The 19,693-nt window shown below is 36.6% G+C and overlaps 1 protein-coding gene across 2 annotated transcripts in view; it reads left to right on the top strand.

The window, feature by feature from the left end:
• Window positions 1–19,693, top strand: part of RAP1B (RAP1B, member of RAS oncogene family) — a 46,122-nt gene that overhangs the window by 20,454 nt on the left and 5,975 nt on the right. For both annotated transcript variants that reach the window (XR_009265541.1, XM_058742079.1), the window contains exons 2-5: window positions 15,016–15,098; window positions 16,155–16,223; window positions 17,721–17,777; window positions 19,028–19,168. Coding sequence is in view for 1 of the 2 variants with exons in the window: in XM_058742079.1 (XP_058598062.1) it covers window positions 15,042–15,098; window positions 16,155–16,223; window positions 17,721–17,777; window positions 19,028–19,168 (324 nt within the window). In the remaining variant the exon portion in view is untranslated. The remainder of the gene's footprint in view (window positions 1–15,015; window positions 15,099–16,154; window positions 16,224–17,720; window positions 17,778–19,027; window positions 19,169–19,693) is intronic.

The raw sequence follows: 19,693 nt of genomic DNA, 5'->3' as shown, positions 1-19,693 counted from the left end.
TTGATTTCAGAGATGCCAAGGTAGAATGGATCAGATTTGGTAATGGGATGGATAAGAGAGAGTGACAACTCCCCTAGATATACAAGTTCCTATAGTATAGTATGATTTTGAGGTACTGTAGGTGCTTCAAATTTTGAGCACTGTAAATAGGTAGATGGGATTTTAAAAATAGCAAGTAATACTGCTTACTATCTGTTAACATTTGCGTATTTCATTTGAATATTTAAAACTTTATGAAGCAAATACTGTTATTCTCATTTTCAGATGAGGAAATGAGGCACATAACCTCTCGGAGGTTAAATAACATGACCAAGGTCATTTAGCTAATAGTTAGAACTGGCATTTTAGGAAATCAGATGTAAAATCTGTGCTCTTAATTCTTATATCTTCCTGTTTTTTCCCTAATTAAGATATAGTTAAATAAGGCGTGTGTGTATCAGATTCTAAATTATATATAACAAATAGTAAAGTTAATATCCATAATTCTATCCATATTTACCTAAATTATGTTTGGGAGACACAGAAGATCTTTTAGTCACTATGTATATATAACCTATAGAATTTACTACTAGATCTGATGAGAAAAAGAAGAAAAAAAAAAACCCTGACAGGTAGATTCTTTTTAATTTTTCTTTTTTTAACGTTTATTTATTTTTGAGACAGAGAGCATGAACGGGGTGGGGCAGAGAGAGAGGGAGACACAGAAGGGGAAGCAGGCTTCAGGCTCTGAGCCATCAGCCCAGAGCCCAACGCGGGGCTCGAACTCACGGACCGCGAGATCGTGACCTGAGCTGAAGTCGGACGCTCAACCGACTAAGCCATCCAGGCGCCCCAAGGTAGATTCTTAAGTCATGTCCAAAGAACTCTTGGGAGCAGAGGAGAGTTCTACAAATCCAACCTGTTGGAATGGATCTGATAGAAACTAACAAACAGGTCATCTTGAGCCCATATTATTTCTTCTTCTTTTCGAAACATGTTGGAATCTCCATTTTTTTTGTCACCTAACTACCTTGCTCTCTTGATTTGGCTGAGAAATGATCAAGTACTAAACTGAAAGGTAACTATAGTAATAACTCCAGTAATAAAACTAGAAACCATGACCTTATATTGCATGTCATAGTATATGTAGGAATAAGCTTTATTTACTGGCAATATTAATCCATGAAAAGGGCAAGAGAAAAATTTTTTCCTTACTTGAGGTATTATAAATGTAGTCAGAACAGTGAAATTGTTGGGTAGCCTACAAATTCTGCACTTAACCAGATTTAAAACTGATTCACAGAGAAGACCTTTCTCAGCAGAATATAAGATTAGAAACATTTCCCATTTTCCCCTCAAGAGAGATGCAGACAACTCAGAAAGTAAATATGATAAGTAATAGTCATTTTAATGGATTTTTGTTTATTTTGTAGTTCATTGTTAGTTTTATTTTTAAAAGAGAGTATGAGAGGTAGTGTTTGGACCTCCAAAAATAATTTTTAAATCTCAGAAGTTTTGATTTCTGTCATTGTGTCCAATGGATTAATACTAGGTTCTCCTAACATTTTAATTAGTTAAATTTATTTAGGAGTGCAAAGAGAACACAGCAGTCCTCTTCAACTGCTAAAATACTTCTTTTGGAGTTGGAGGCGGAAAGGAGAAATCAAATATCATCTCTTCCAGAAAGTGTTCAGTGGGAGAAGTAATGCCACTTGACTTCAGGAACCAGTAGTTAAGTTTTTACTTAGTCCTTTATTTATAATTTAAGATCACAGAATTTCAAGATGGATGGTTGGGGGTGGGTGTTGTAGCAAAATAACTTGAGGATAGAATTGCTTGAGTTAACCATTGTTTTTGGAAAATTTTTAATTTGACTATAGCTATTTGGAGACCCTATGACATTTTAATGGAAAGGAATTATGCTTTTTATTTTTATTTTTTTATTTTTAGAGAGACAGAGCACAAGCCAGGGAGAGAGGCAGAGGGAGAGAGAAAATCCCAAACTTCACGCTCAGCACAGAGCCCGATTCAGGGCTCGATCCCATGACCCTGAGATCATGACCTGAGCCAAAATCAAGAGTCAACACACTGAGCCACCCCGGCACCCCAAGGAATTAATGCTTTTTAAATATCACTTACCACTTTGCAAGGATTTGATTCTTACCATAACCTGCTTTTTACATTTATTAATGAGATTGATTTAAAGAATAAATCAGATTGAGGTTGAGAGCAGGTGTCTCTGGAACCTAAAAGTTGCTTTTAATACTTTTCCTGCTCCAGAGCATTTTCTTTTCTACTTGAATTACATTTCTACATGGGAAGTGTAAGAACTGATTTTTCTCAAGATTTGTGTAATTCATTCTCAGTTGGGATTCTTGACGTCTGTCAAGAATGTGAACTTAAATGGCAACTTATGTACAAAAGGTAACTTGTTTGTGGTCTCTTAAGGATCTAAATAGTTCTTTTAAAAAAAAAAAAAAAAGGACCTGGGGCACCTGGGTGGGTCAGTCGGTTGAGCGTCCAACTTCAGCTCAGGTCATGATCCTACGGTTCGTGAGTTCGAGCCCCTTGTCGGGCTCTGTGCTGACAGCTTGGAGCCTAGAGCCTGCTTCAGATTCTGTGTCTTCCTCTCTCTCTCTGCTCCTCCCCTGCTCACACGCTGTCTCTCTCTCTCAAAAATAAATAAAGATTTTAAAGAAAAAGGATCTAAATAGTTCTTTCCTTTGTTGGAAATGAATTATTAGTCTTTAGTCATTCCTTGATTTAACAAATATTTCTAGACCAAATTGGGACAAAATAACGAGGAACTACTCTTCATCTCGTTGATGATAGTAATGATTAACACTTAAGACTTTCATAGACCATATACGTTTAATCTGTCCATTAAGTTTGTAAAATTGATATTATTGTCTGTATTTTATAGATTAAGACAAGCCTAGAATAAGTAACCACCCTCTGGTAAGTTGCATAGGTAGTCAGTTCTAGGGCTCCCTTCTTTCCACATTCCATGTTTAACACCCTGAGTGAGAGAGAACCTCATGTCCATGCCCTAATCATAAATTAGTTGAAAAGGAGATCTTAATTGCACAAAGCATGTTGGACTAGCATGCCAGAACGAAGAAGAAAATACGGAAAGCCTTTGCATCTTGCCTTGGTTGAGTACCTGGTGGTACTAATGGATTTTCCCAGCTGAGAGCAGCCTGTGAATGTGTACATTGTCCTGTATTGTTTTTAGCCCCTTTATTTTATAATAATTAAGAAGAGGGAGGGGTGCCTGGGTGGCTCAGTCAGTTAAGCGTCCAACTTCGACTCAAGTCATGATCTCACGTTTGTGAGTTCGAGCCCAGTGTCGATCTCTGTGCTGACAACTCAGAGCCTGGAGCCTGCTTTGGATTCTGTGTCTTGGCACGCTCTCTGCCCCTCCCTGACTCGTGCTGTCTCTCTCTCAAAATTAAGTAAACATTAAAAAAATACTTTTTAAAAAAGGGAATATAACATTAAGATACTTTTAAAAGCTCTGTCTATATGTAATTCTTCAAAGCCCTGGTATATGTAACAATACATTTTGGAATTGAAAGGGACCTTAGAGATCATTTAGTACAGAAGTAGAAAACTAGTACCAGAACCCAGATCTCCATACCTTAAGTAGATTTTGTTGGTTTTCACAATATTCACAACTTTCAGAATTTGAATGACTTCATCTGTATAAGCATTCATTCTGCTCACACCATTTCCTAATATTAACACCTTCCTGCTTCAAGCATTTACATGCCTACCTGCCTGATGTAAGGCATCTCTGTGTTCCGTTCTTCCTCCTTCCCTCTACCCTCATTTTACAAACAAGGATACTGTAAATTGAGAATAAAGTAGTTTATCTCAAGTTATATAACTTTTTAAATAGAGCCAAACTTCTTAAACCTTAAGATAATGTTCCTTTCTATAATTGTCCTCTTAAAAGACAGTACAAGATAGTATATAATCAAGTGCTAGAGTATTTGGTGTAGTTTGTCAGAAAGGGGAACTGATTGTGGACTGAGATAGTTCAAGAATACTTCAGAAAGTCTTCCTTGACACTACCCTCCTCAGAATTGCATTCTGAGTATTTGCTGGTCAGGAACATTCTATCCTGATCTGTGTATTATTCTTGCTACATGGTACCTCATAATACCAACTACATTTAGATTGCTACAGAAGTCCCATTTTCACCCATTAGCAGAGGAAGGGACATTGTAGCCATGACCTCTCCAGTGGATCCCAGACAGATCTCTGTGACTTTCCCAAATCCAAGTGTAACTCCAGCCACAAATAAATTGGCATATTACCCCACCAGAGATGTTGATTTAAAAGTAATAAACAGGAGGTGCCTGGGTGGCTCAGTCTGATAAGTGCCCAACTCTTGATTTTGGCTCAAGCCGTAATCTCATAGTGTGTGGGTTCAAGCCCCGCAAAACTCCATGATGACGATGCGGAGCCTGCTTGGGATTCTGTCTCCCTCTCTCTCCGCCCCTCCCCTGCTTGCTCTCTCTCTCTCTCAAAACAAATAATCACTAAAAAAAAAAAATTTTTTTTTAATAAAAGTAAATAAACAATAAAGCCAAATGGTAGAAACTTATGTTGAAAACACAACTTAATCTATTCAAAGGGCTCATTGGGTACAATCTTTTAAATTAGTGAATAGTGTTTTGCAAGAAATGCAGCAAAGTCTAAGATATATCAGTCTGTTTCCTTGATTAGGAGTTGGTTGTAAGTCACACAAATTTTAGGAAATCTGTATAAGTAATTACAATTAGAAATCTTTACATGTAAATGACATACAATACCCAAATATTACCCCCTCCTACTAAATTTTTATGCAAATTTTAACCTCAAGTATTTTTTATTCAATTTATTTATTAAACCAATTTAATTTTCTTCATTTTTTTTTTATTTTTTATTTTTTAAAATTTACATCCAAATTAGCATATAGTGCAACAATGATTTCAGGAGTAGATTCCTTAGTGTTTAATTTTCTTCATTTGTAATCTTAGATGATTAGAGAAGTAATGTGAATCATGCTTCATATTTATAATTGTGTAAGTGCCTGCTTGTTGTAGAAATTACATTTTTTTGCTGAAGAAGTATAAGTGAGAAGTGGCACTATTAACAGCACTGAATTCATTTTGCATATATACAGCATTCTTACCGGTTTAACCACCTGAATAAATTGAGGATCTGAGAGTCCCTTATTAATTTATGACTTAACGTAATAGGTGAGTTAACAGATTAAAGCTTGGTTCAAATGCAGATTAACATAAGCATATTATTTTTTTAATTAGCAATTCATAACTTCGCTTTCAACTTCCACACTTCATTTAATTTTTACAAATAAATGCCATTATTTACAAGGAATGCCACAAAATCATATGTAAATCAACCAGATCCCATTACCTGTATTAGAAACTCAAACTAGAATGTTTCACATTTGACCAGTAGCACCATAATTTTTGGCATAGAGTTTGACCAAGACCTACTTCCCCATTGCTGATACATCTTCATTTATCATTTTCTTGTGGCGTTGCCTTTAACTGCTTGAAGGTTTTAAAATTTCTTCCAATGTAGATTTTTTAGATCATTATGAAATAGTTTTAATTGCACTTCCCATTTCTTCAGGTGACAGTCCATGGCAATAACACCTGACAACTAGAATTTTTAATAATTTCTAATATCAAGTACCCTAATTTTACTTTGTATCTTTTTGTTTCAATCTGTATTTTCTGCTGAAGTACAAGAAGATACAACAACCTAGCCAGCTTTTCAGAATACAAACCTTTGCTCCTGGCATGCCCGTTAAAATACTTAGAACTTAACTCCTTTGCCACCCTACTTATCTTTTCTTTCTAAGTAGACTTTTTTGGCATGCTAATTAGCATAAGGATAAATATCTCTTTGACAATAGAGAGGAAAATGTTTAAAATTTCAATATTTACATTTTTAGAGTAAATATTGTCAGTATTTATGTTGATAGTTCTGTAAAGCACTTAAAACAGTATGTTTAATTTTGTAATTTTCAATAATACCTCTTAGCCCTTTTTCAGAACAAGCACAGTAGTTACTAAGGTTTAAAAATAGCATTAAAAGAATTTTAATTGGTTCTTTTAAGCTTGCCTGTTTGTTTTCTTTAAACATGCACTGTCACCATCAGTATATTATTTATCGGAAAGATACTTTTCTCTGGTAGTAGCAGTATTATAATTATTATTCATTGTGAATTGAATGACTCAACTTGGTATTTTTGAGTTTCTAATGACCGCTTTTTAAAAATGCCAGTGATGGGGCGCCTGGGTGGCGCAGTCGGTTAAGCGTCCGACTTCAGCCAGGTCACGATCTCGCAGCCCGTGAGTTCGAGCCCCGCGTCGGGCTCTGGGCTGATGGCTCGGAGCCTGGAGCCTGTTTCCGATTCTGTGTCTCCCTCTCTCTCTGCGCCTCCCCCGTTCATGCTCTGTCTCTCTCTGTCCCCAAAAAATAAATAAAAAAAAAAAAAAAAAAAAAAAAGTTTAAAAAAAAATAAAAATGCCAGTGATTATAAGGGGTGCCTGGGTGGCTCAGTTGGTTGGGTGACTGACTTTGGCTCAGGTCATGATCTCATGGTTCATAAGTTCAAGCCCTGTGTCGGGCTCTGTGCTGACAGTTTGGAACCTGGAGCCTGCTTCGGATTCTGTGTTTCCCCCTCTCTCTCTGCCCCTCCCATGTTCTTGCTCTGTCACACTCTGTCTCTCAGTAATAAATAAACGTTTAAAAAAATTATAAAAATGCCAATGATTATCAACATTCTTAAATGATAGTAACATGGGGTAATTAAAAGACAACTCCACAACTCCTCTTTTGCCTTCAATTTTTAATTTTCATTTGCATATTTTATAAATATATTGTTTATTAGTAATTTTAAAAACTCAGGAAAAAACAAAAGTAGAAGAAAATGATCCCACCACATTATCACATACACATATCTATTTTACAAGTTCAAAAGGAATTAAAATTCATTTTACATTACCATCTCAAGATATTTCTGCTTCTAAAGTATACTGAGATTCTCCCTAGGTAGTCAAAATAACAGTCTGCAAAACTTGAGGTACATAAAGTAATCTTCATTCACTTGTGTAATTAATGTTAAAGAGCAAAGATAACAACACTATTACAGAAATTTTTGTATAGTACCTTTTTTTTTTTTTTTTTTTTTTTTTAGTTTAGGTATGTATTTGAGACAGAGCGGGGGAGCACGGGCCTTGGGAGAGAATCCCAAGTAGACAGTGTGCTGTTAGTGAAGATCCCGACGCACAAACTCACAAACTGAGTTGGGCTCAAACTCACAAACCCTCAGATAATGACCTGATCTGAAATCAAGAGTCAGATGCTTAACCAACTGAACCACTCAGGGGTCCCCTAAAATGTGGGGTTTTTTTTTAAGTGCTTCTTAGATTTAGTAGAATATAGTAGGAAGCCTTAGAGTCTGTAGCTAAAGAATTACAATATAGTTCAGTTGATCTTAAAATATTCCCAACTGTTCCACTATTCCACTACTGGTTGTAGTAACACGAGGACTTAAATAAGGACAAAAACCCATATATGGATGGAAAACAGTTTTAGCCTGTACATTGTGTCTCTTTACCTACCTAGAAGAAACTTTCTGAAACAAAAGCTGGACTGCTATTCCCTCAACATGTTTTATTGAGTGAGTAGGTAAAAAGGTAGAGCATGGATTCTCAACTGAGGTAACTTGAGCAACAGCTCAGAAGATTGCTGCTGTTGTTTTTATTTTTTTAAGTAAGCTTCATGCCCAGCGCATAGCTCAACATGGGGCTTGAACTCCAGACCCTGAGATGAGGACTTGAGCTGAGATCAAGAGTCAGATGCTAACAGACTGAGCCACCCAGGGACCCCTCCTCTATTATTATTTAAAAAGCTATCTTCTGGGGCGCCTGGGTGGCTCAGTCGGTTAAGCGTCCGACTTCGGCTCAGGTCACGATCTCGCGGTCCGTGAGTTCGAGCCCCGCGTCGGGCTCTGGGCAGACGGCTCAGAGCCTGGAGCCTGCTTCCGATTCTGTGTCTCCCTCTCTCTCTGCCCCTCCCCCGTTCATGCTCTGTCTCTCTCTGTCTCAAAAATAAAAACGTTAAAAAAAAAAAAAAAATTTAAAAAAAATAAAAAATAAAAAATAAAAAGCTATCTTCTGTTGATTGTTACTATGTGCATGGGATCCATGACTCTTATAGAAAAGTACTACTACAGGGGCCCCTGGGTGGCTCAGTTGGTTGAGCTTCTGACTTCGGCCCAGGTCATGATCTCACGGTCTGAGTTTGAGCCCTGCGTCGGGCTCTGTGCTAACAGCTCAGAGCCTGGAGCCTGCTTCAGATTCTGTGTCTCCCTCTCTCTCTGACCCTCCCCCGTTCATGCTCTGTCTCTCTCTGCCTCAAAAATAAACATTAAAAAAAAAACAACATATATATATATATATATATGTTTTTTGTTTTTTGTTTTTTTTTTAAGAAAAGTACTACTACATTTCATTCCTTAATTTCTTAAGCATGTACTATGTGCCCCAGGCACTGTTTCAGGTTCTGGGGATATAGCAATGAATAAAACAGACAAAATTTGTTCTGGAGTTTACGTTCTTGTATCTGCCTCATAACTTTATCGTGTAGGTATTACTGCTTCCACTTTCACCGTAAAGAAAGTGAAGCTCTGAAAGTTTTCATGACTTGCCCAAGGTTGTACAAAACTAGGATTTGAAACTTAGGTGCTATGAACCACTATGCTGTGCTGTCAAAATTGTCCCTTTTTGGGATTCTGTAAAAGAGAGCAGTTATTCTCGATGTCTCAAACGGTAGTTATCACAAATCCCTTAGAAATTCAGATGTAACTCTCCCCATCAGAACTGTGCATGAAATTAGAAATTCAGGTTTCTCAAGTGCTTATTCTTGGGCTTCAAGTTAACAGCACTTGAACAGGAACGTTCTGCCCACAACTCAAATACACAGGTGCCAGCACCTTCTTTCCTCCTCCCCACCAAAAGCCAATGACAGACTTTACTTGCTGAGCAGAGTTGTCTTTTCTGCTAAAACTAGATGCAACCCCACAGTCATTTTCAAAACAGAAGCAGTGGCCTTTCTCAGTCACTAGCATTCACAATGAAATCCATTATTTCAATCTTAGAATCTCTAAACAATTTTTCAAAGCTGGTGTAGTGGAAAGTACCAATTTGAAATGTAGATATTAGTTCAAATCTTGGCTATCATACAGTTAGGTTTTTTGTTTTAAGGAAAAAAATATCCCTAGCATTGGTATTTCTCGGGATTTAAATAAAAATATTTTAGTTGAAGGCACCTGGTGGCTCAGTCGGTTGGATGTCCAACTCTTGATTTCAGCTCAGGTCATGATCCTAGGGTCTTGAAATCCAGCCACATGTCAGCCCCGCCTACTTGGGATTCTCTCTCCCTCTCTGCCCTTTCCCCACTCATGCTCTCTCTCTCTTTCAAGATAAATTTTTTTTTAATATTTTAGTTTGGTATATAAAAGGAGATATTAGTAAAAATTAATGAAAGATAATGACTTTGCTTGGTTGCATTTCCTTATAAGTGTTCCTTGTTACAAACCTTTTTGGCAAGTTAGATGTGTTTTGTCACTATGATTTTAGATTTGAAAGTCTGTTGACAACATCAGATTTCTCTACTTCAAAATTTGAAATGTTTTAAACTTCCTGTGACCATAGGGCTCTATAATAAAAATTCTTTTTGGTTGAATTTCTAAAATTAAAACAAATAGATAAGCATTATTTATACTACCCACAAGCTGAAAATAATCCAAATGTTCATCACCTGATGAATGTGTAAAGAAAATGTCATGTATCCCTACAATGAATATAATTTTTGACCATAAGGAATAAAAGAAACAAAATACTGATGGAAGTAATAATGTGGATGAACCCGATTCTAATTCTAACAATAGGTAATACGGATAAATAAAGCAATTGGGGAATTAGGTCTCAACCTTCTCATTAAGAAATGCAATTCCCATAAATGTTTACTTTTTATAGTCAATATTTTTAATGGTAATTGTTATGTTAATTCAGTCAGCTGTGTCAGTGTTTCGTTTTGGGTTTTAGTAACTATAAAGTTGTGCATCATCACTACAACTAGTGTTAGAACACTTCCATCACCCCCCAAAATTCCCTTGTGATTCTATGTAGTCAGTCCATTGCTACCTTTTGTGGAAAAACGGCAGGAATTGTGGGGTGCTCATGTTTTACTTGGAGCAGCATTATGGGACAGATTTTGAATCATGGTATTTCACTTCTTAGCAAACATGAAACATTGGTCCTTCCTATGGCTCTCCTCCTTGCATTATGTGTCTTCATCCATAAACTCCCATTTCTCATAAAACAAAGACCTTTTTGGTTTGGTTTTTCTAGCTTTTTTACTTTGTAAGGGTCTTTGAAAAATCTCAGCCATTGTAGATTTCTAAATTACTAATTTCTTGTTTTAAGTTTCCTATTCAGGTCTAAGCCCAGTTAACAGAAAGAACAGACATGCCTTTCTTTATCTCAGCTATTGGGTCTAAAACAATATATTTTACACTTTCCTGACATTAATTTTTATTTTGTTTCATATCAAGTCATTTTTATTTTGTTTACAGTTTTAAATCTTGACCCGTCTACCTCTAAAAAAGACTTCTGAAATAGTGTGTTTCCTAAATAGGTTCTTGTTCTGTCAAGGCCAGTTTGTAAAATATGCTGGGTTCTTTGAATCTGGTCTTTCCTATTCTGCTTTTAACATTTTTCTTTATAAAGAGAAAATTAAGTAATTTTCTCTTACTTAAAATTACTCAAAATTAGTGATTAAGTTGAAATCCAGAAACAAATTTCTGTCTTCTAAATCCTGAGATTTAAGAAAATCCTTAACCATAACTTCAACTAAATCTATACTCATGTTTAAATTCAGTTTCTATATAGTTCTTTTACTCCAGCAATTAAAGAGGTGAGTATAATTGTTCCTTTGGTGACAAACCCTCAAGAAAAGTATTTCAGAGGTAAGGAGAAGCTGCAAAAGGAATAGGATTGTGTGGGTAGTGTGAGTAAAGAGACAGAACGATTCAAGAAGAGTAGGCTCTCTTAGTCATTTTATTTTGAGGCCCCAGAATACCAATTAAGGAAGTTGATTATTGAATGTTATTTTGTCTAATAATTTTTTCTGTAGTTACAGTTTCTCTTAATGTATTAATTTTGATATTTTAAAAGTTGGCCATAAGTCCAATTAAGTCATTCTTGTCAGTCACAATTTTTGTCATCTGTCCATATACGTGCAAGAGTCAAGATTAAGGGTGCCTGGGTGGCTCAGTCGGTTGAGCACCCAACTTCAGCTCAGGTCATGATCTCACGGTTTATGAGTTCAAGCCCTGTGTCAGGCTCTGTGATGACAGCTCAGAGCCTGGAGCCTGCTTCAGATTCTGCGTCTCCTTCTCTCTCTGCCCCTCCCCCACTCATGGTGTGTGTGTGTCTCTCTCTCTCTCTCTCTGTCTCCGAAATAAATTAAAAAAAATTAAAAGAATCAAGATTATATGGAGTTTATAAAAAACACAGAAGTTCTTCCTAGGGAAAGTTGTGGCTTTGACAACTAAGAAAGCAGTCCCTAGAGTTAAGAAAAAGGGTATCCCATTAATTAACTGAGAAGAGGCACATTGGGAACTTTCTGGATGATGGAAGTGTTTTAAATTGTAATGAGGGCTGTGTCTGTGGTTGTGAGGGTATTAGCATATGTCAAAATTCATTTCATTGTTTAAGATCTGTTTGTTTCACTGGATAGAAATTATTCCTAAGTAAAATTGATTTAAGAGTGCTTTAGGGGTGCCTGGGTGTCTTAGTGGGTTGAACATCAGACTTTTGGTTTCGGTTCAGGTCATGATCTCACGGTTCAGTGAGATCAAGCCCCTGTATAGCACAGAGCCTGCTTGGGATACTCTTTCCCTCTCAGTCCTTCCCCCACTCACTCTCTTTCTCTAAATAAATATTTGGAAAAAAAATTTTTTAACAAGTGTGTCTTTACAGATTCTCGGGTTCCCTGACCAAGCAGAGGTTAGGGAGGAGCTGCATAATCAACAGCCCCACAGTTATTGACCTTATAATATACTGTCACAAAATTTTCCAAGTGACCCAGGGTGACATTTTACCAATCATTCGCCTCTGCCTAAGGGGCTACTGGTTTTACTCACCTTCAACGTTTAGTGCCTGGGGCCAGCTTGAATTGGACTGGAGGCTTGTGGGGCCTATGCCTCCATTCATTCCAAATGGAGCATTCCTTTATTCAGTGATTGGAAACAAGACAGTCCAGGACAAAACAAAACACATGACACAAAATTTTGCGCACATAGGTGAACAAAAAGCAAGTAGCTGAAGAATTAAACTAATGGCAAAATATTTACCAAATAGTACACCTCCAAGCCATATCCAAAAGGCTTAATTGCATTCTACAAAGACCTGCTTGGTACAAATGCTAGGATAACAAAATAAATTTGGCAGTGTGAGCTCAAGGAGCCAGTTGGAGTTCCCATCATTGTTGAGACTGATCCATCTGATGGCAAATTCATAGAACAAACAAATTGGTCGGACACAAGCATCCCATTCAGTACATTTGTTTGTCTAAGGGCATCATGTGGAATGATGCTAAATGAGGGTCTGAGGTCAAATATCAAAGAGTGGAAGGCACCATTCAATATCTGAAACAAAAAGCACAAAGCTGCAGTTATTGGTTACTTAAGCGAAAGATATCCTGGTCAGACACCTCCCCTCAGCAGACCAGACTTCTAATCTTACAGGGTTTGAAGGAATCTCAAGAGTTCAAACATTGACAAACTTTCAAAGGCAGGAGTGAATTAATGTCAACTGTAGAAACACTGTCACTCAAGGCAGTTGCTTGGCATTTTGGTGTGTGTTCATCGAAGTGAGTTGTTTTTTTTAAGTAATAGATAAACCATGATGAAGTTATCAGAAATTGGCACAGCCCAGCTACATGAAGGATAAAAGAATGCAGAGAGATGAGTCTAGTTTTCTTGATGTTAAAATATTTGGTTTACTGTTACTGAAGTATTTGGGATGTTTAGGAAATTCTTATCCCCAAAATTACCATATTTTCTCTAGTTGGATTCAGAAGCACAAATTTGGAAACCTCTTTCATGGAACCTTAGGTTTTTAAAACAGTATTTCTCAAATTGGTCATTATAGATCCTGTGTGGTTGAGTAATGTCAGCATGGGACTGGTAATAGAATTGTCACCTGAGTAATCCTGTTTTTAAATGATTTTTTACATTAAAAAATAAATTTGCAAGAGTAATTTGTCCTAAATTTGTATGGATACTACTGTGTGAAATATTCTTAAAGCTAAAAGTAGATCCAACTTTTATTTTATATCCCCTTTTCTAAAATTATAATCTGGTAAGAATCATCCAGGTCACAAAAGTCAAGGAGACAATGTTCAAGAACTGGGGTAAAAGTCCATGGAAATGATGGATTCAATCAGTGTAGAAATAAACATAGGAACTAGTTAAGTGGAGAAGTTAGCTAATTTAGTTGGTTGGTTTGGGCGATTTTCCTCCCATTCAGGAGAAGAGAAAATATGCTAGATAGTCTACATATTTAAAGTCAGAAATGGAGAAAGTTTTGAAAGGAAGCCATGGCAATAGATATGGTGTCCTAAGGAGAAATAAAAGAGTGGCATAAAAAGGTAAAACAAATGATATCTTTTCTAAGACTGTAGAAAGTCTTAGAAAAGGAAAGAATATATAAAGAGATTTAACACAAATGTGCCTAAATTGAGTCCCTTCTTGATTGACCGACTTTTAGAAGTAAGGGGCTGATGGTAATGGCTAGTTTGCAGAAGCATGTTCATTCATTGAAGCAATTGGTTATTGGTAGATTAAATGTGTTTAAACCAGTTCTAGTAGTTACTTGTTAATTTTAACTATAGAACTATCATTTCTTGATTAAGAAGATTTAGAACTTATTCTGGTGGCTACTTTATATAATGGCCACTGACCAATTACTGTTTTCTAGGAATGTAGGAGTTTTGTATTCTTACATCATTTTCCTAGCCTGGAAACTTTTAGGATCTTCTTTCTCTATCCTTAGTATACTGAAATTTTAGTTGTTTCTTTTTGGTTTGGTTTTGATTTCCACTAATTCATCATCCTGAACATGCCATAGTTTTTCAGTCTGGGCACTCATATTCTTTAGTTCTGCCTCTGATTCCTGACCATTGTCAGGCTCCTTGTACCTTCCCCCATTTCAGGAATAGATATTTGGTCTGCTTTCTCTGCTAACTCATTTACCATTCATGTATCCCAGGGGTTGGCAAATTTTTTCTGTAAATGCCAGATAGTAAATATTTTAGGCTTTGTGGACCAGATGGCCTATGTTGTAACTACTTAACTCTGTCACTAAAGCAAGATAGCAACTACAGACAATACACAGATGAATGGACATGACTAAATTTCAATAACTTTATGTACAAAAACAGGTGATAGACTGGATTTGTTTGCAGACCTGTGCTGTAGTCTGTTCATCTTTATTGGAATATTGCTCAGTGAGGGCAGGAATTTGTTGTTGTTGTTCATTGGCTATATCCCTGTACTTAGTAGGCACTCTACTTGGGTCTCAAGGTTACAGATGGTTCAGGAAAGGGAGTTAAACATGCCTGTCACTGCCATCTTGTAATCAGTAAAATATCCCTTCATGCTGTTTTTCAGCCCCCCCCCCTTTTTCTACTTAATATAGAGCGAATATTCTGTATAAATTTAGGATAGGGTTGCAAGTTGTAATTTTGTGGCTTCTTTCTACCTCGGATGTTGCATAAAGAGCCCTACCAACAGCATCCTTTAGTAAGTCTGTTTATGGAATGTGCCACACTAGTATGGTAGAGTAATCATTTTTAAGTTACTTGGTTGAATATCTAATTTATAAAAGAAGCACATGAATACAAAGACATTACTTAAGAATTTTTTTTTTTCATTACAAGGTACTAGCTTTTGACAAGCGTGCACCATGCGTGAGTATAAGCTAGTTGTTCTTGGCTCAGGAGGCGTTGGAAAATCTGCTCTGGTAAGTCATTCTCGCTGTACTTAAGCTAATTCACTCCAACACATGTTCTTTTTCTGTTGAGTTTTAGGTTTTGATTATCATTTATTTTGTCTTCATTTATTTTTAAGGTGAAATCTCAGTGATTTTAGAAGCAATATAATATTTTTTTTCCCGTAATTTTAGTCAGCTTTTACTTGTATCTGGGTAGATCATATTCTCTCTGGTGTATTAGTTCCAGACCAACATGAGATAAGCAGAATACAATTTGGGCTAAGCACAGAACACATAAATGTGTGTCCATCTGTATTCTGAGCCAGATAGGAATGAATTTTGGTCTTTCTCACTGTGACTTGGCTTGTAATATACATTTTATGCTAAAAAATATTAAAGCTTATAAAAAACCTTTTTCAAATATTTCCTGTGACTGTCCAGTTTTCACATTATTTTAGCAGCCATGCTTTCCATTTCAAGAATAGTATAGTAAAAAAAAAAGAAAACTTGACAGTAGTGGCTGGGGAAGGGGAGAAACTCAGGCTAAATAACTTGAGTACATGTAGTTCAGTTCAACAAAACCCCACGATAAGACAGATTGACCATCTAACTCAGCCACTTACATTGGCCACCATGCACAGAACTTGATGTATTTAGATCAAACTGCGAAGTATGTACCATGGGACCTGAGCTGTTCTTTCACTTGTAAATGTATCCAAAGTGATGGGCGGTGTCTTGAGGGTGTATGTACTTGTGTACACAAAATAATTAGCCTCTTTCTAATTCAAATTCAAGTTTAAGCCTTGAGTTTGTTTGAAATAGAAGACATTAAAAATTTTTTTAAATATGTGAGCTCTAAAGTTAGAATTACCTAATAAGGAGCATAGTGGTTACTAATGTTTTTTAAAAAAAGCTTTCTAAGGTAATTTTCTCACCTAATGCATACTTTAAATATAGTGGTGGTTTTGTTTTCATCAATGGCATAACTGCCTATATGAAATCAATAGTTTAATAGTTTAAAGCATACAGATTTGGATTTGTAGTTTTCTTTAAGAAGTATAATGGTGTGCTATTTATTTTTTTCAGACTGTACAGTTTGTTCAAGGAATTTTTGTTGAAAAATATGATCCTACGATAGAAGATTCTTATAGAAAGGTACATGTTACCCTGGAAAGCCTTTTGCTTTAGACTTTACTATAAATATAAATGAATATTTTTAGCTTTGTAAGTGTTGAATATTGTTTACAAAGTAGGATGAAGAAGCTGAGTTAATCTATAAAATTAGTAGGAAAAGTTCACACTTGATTATATCCTGACATTGCATCCTTACCAGTTAATGAGAATCTTAAAACACTTGTTCTCTTTCTATCTCTCTCTCAGAGAATTTTAAGTTTACAATTAAAGTTTACAATTAAAATTATAATTTGACACACAAACTTCAGAATGAGGCCATCTCAAGTGATAGTTCCACATCCCCTCACCCTTCCCCCAAAGACTGAATACTCTCAGGTTCCTTTCTTTTTAAATTAGAGATGGAAATACAGAAGTCTCCCCTAACCTTTTTACTTATAACTCTTTGAGAAAGTGCTACTGCTGCTGTTAGTGTCCACTAACACAACATGTGACAATAAAACTTAATATGAAGACGTTTTTAATTAGTCGGGAGAGAGTTCTCTCTTATGTAATAGCCAGCTTGTCCTCTGCTGCTGTGTAGATACTGTTTTACTTCTTATCCTAGGAAATGTTAGGTGGAAAGAGGTCACAGGGATATATAACTTACTTGATACATGTCTTCTTCTTTGCTACCAGAAATGTTCCAGTGCAGCGAAGGGGATGTAGTTATCTAGAGAAGTGAAGGTATATCTAAGTAAAGTATGGCAGTGATGAGATAGAATGACTTCTGATCTTATTTGGAACTACTACTGGTTTAAATTATTTTTTGAGCTATTTTGGAATCCTTTCCTCCCCAGAATTAAGTTCTGAGTGATTCGTATTGAACTTGGATCTTGTAGGTTTCTTTGAGTTGAGAACACATGGTTTTAGGGGCATCTGGATGGTTCAGTCTGTTGAGCGTCTGACTCTTGATTCTGGCTCAGGTCATAATCCCAGGGTCGTGGGATCGAGACCCACATCAGGCTCCACACTGAGCATGGAGCCTACTTAAGATTGTCTCTCTTTCTCTGCCCTTCTCCCCTACTCGTGTGCTCTGTGTCTCTGTAAAATAAAACATTGAAAAAAACAAACAAACAACATGTCGTTTTGCACCTTACACAGTTTTGGGATTGAGACCCACATCAGGCTCCACGCTGAGCATGGAGCCTGCTTAAGATTCTCTCTCTCCCTCGGCCCTTCTCCCCTACTTGTGTGCTCTGTGTCTCTGTGTCTCTGTAAAATAAAAAATTTAAAAAAAAAAAAAAAAAAAAGCATGTCGTTTTTGCACCTTACACAATTGGCGGGGTGGGGGGGGGGGGGGGGTAGGGTCAGTGGACCTTGATTATCTAGCTGTTTTTTTCTCCTGTTTTATTCAGGTATTGCTTGAGATTAGTTGTAAAGTAGCAATCTCTATTTTAAATGTCATATTGGCTTTTGTATATAATGAGGTATTCTTTCATATTTTATAAAAATGAGGATGTATTTTGCTTTTTCCCCCAGCAAGTTGAAGTAGATGCACAACAGTGTATGCTTGAAATCTTGGATACTGCAGGAACGGTATGTAAAACAAGTACCAAAGTATATGTACAACTTGTGTAATATTGACCTTGTAAATACTAGTACTCTATCGACAAATACTAGTTAAGCTTATTTAAAAGTTTACTACTTGCCTTAAATCTTAAAGCTGTTTTGTTCTCTTGGATTCTGTTTTTTATGCGTGTGCTTTGTAATTGCAGCGGGTCATTTATTGAAGAAAAGTAGAAAATTTGTTTGAAAATTTTCAGCCTCACTAGTACTTTTAAAACAAGTTAAGCTGTATTACCATATTTTATTTATTTTTGGACAGAGAGAGACAGAGCATGAACGGGGGAGGGACAGAGAGAGAGGGAGACACAGAATCGGAAACAGGCTCCAGGCTCCGAGCCATCGGCCCAGAGCCTGACGCGGGGCTCGAACTCACGGACCGCGAGATCGTGACCTGGCTGAAGTCGGACGCTTAACCGACTGCGCCACCCAGGCGCCCCTGTATTACCATATTTTAATTAATGTGGAAAATACTTTGGTAAACATTTATTTCTCAGTGGCTCTGTGAAATATCTTGAGCAGTATCTTTTCTCCTTCAAAGTATTTATAGACCAACTTGGATTTGTTGGTATCTGAAGGTGAAGGGAAGATTTATTCTGGGTATATGGTATTCATTCATCTAATGTTTGAGTACCAGAAATGTGGCATGGGCTGTGTTCTTACTTGCAAAGGCTCTCAGTCTAGTGAAGGAGGAAAAATGTGGGAAAATGGCAAGATAAGGTAGGTAAGCATGCTGGTGGTCCCCTTAGAGCTATAGTAAACTAGCTAGTAAATGAGCTGTGAGTAACTTGGGGATTGTTTCCGTACCCTACATATTATATGTTTAAAAACTGCCTTTTGGGGGGCCAGGGTGGCTCATTTAGTTAAGCGTCTGACTTCAGTTCAAGTCATGATCTCACGGTTCATGAGTTCAAGCCCCGTGTCGGGCTCTGTGCTGACAGCTCAGAGCCTGGAGCCTCCTTCGGATTCTTGTGGAGAAAGGATATTTCTTCCCCACTTAAGTATATTTATTGCACATAAATCTGCTTTCGTTGTTTTATTGTTAAGTAAAAATTTCATGAAATACCAGTTTTCAAATAGCATCTTGCCATGGACTATAATTTTAAGTAATGTTACATAATACTACTATATTCTTCATCAAGCACTAATTATAGACGTTTAAAATCATCAAATTAACTGTAAGAACTTTATTGTTTTTTAATGATCCTTTGTTTCTGCTATAGGAACAATTTACCGCAATGAGGGATTTATACATGAAAAACGGACAAGGCTTTGCATTAGTTTATTCCATCACAGCACAGTCCACATTTAATGATTTACAAGACCTGAGAGAGCAAATTCTTCGAGTTAAAGACACTGATGATGTAAGCTGATTTCCTAATGAATATATTTTATTTCAAACCCTTATTGTAGTGATACCCAGTTTAAGAATTTGAATTTAAATCCAATTTAAAGTTCATGTGGTTGGTGGGGGGTTGGGGGACTTGTTTCTCGAAAGCTTTTTTCCTTAAAAGGCAGAAATACATCTTTAACACTCATAATATTTTCAAATATGTATAACGTGGAAAGTAAGAAATCCCCTCCTCCCTTCTTAACCTGTCTAAAATAAATTTTATCCCCCTCCTATCTTTAAATCATGCATTTGGTGGGAAGGAAGGAAAGATGTGGGTGGCAAATGTTACTAATAGATGTTCTATACTAGATGTTCTATACATTTCTGGTAGACTTTAAGAGCTTTTCTAACAAGAATCAGAACTACGTATGAACACACCTCAACTGATAGAAAAGGAGCATAATAATATTTTTTAGAAGGAAGCCAACAAATGCATTAGATTCTAACATTAACCTGCATACCTCTTCACAGTGCACCATAATGGAGTTTAATCCCT

The sequence above is a fragment of the Neofelis nebulosa genome, chromosome 8, assembly GCF_028018385.1.
Source record: "Neofelis nebulosa isolate mNeoNeb1 chromosome 8, mNeoNeb1.pri, whole genome shotgun sequence".
In the NCBI taxonomy this organism is placed as follows: Eukaryota; Metazoa; Chordata; class Mammalia; order Carnivora; family Felidae; genus Neofelis; species Neofelis nebulosa.
Note: the sequence above shows the minus strand (reverse complement) of the source record. Positions and strands in the feature narration are given on the sequence as shown.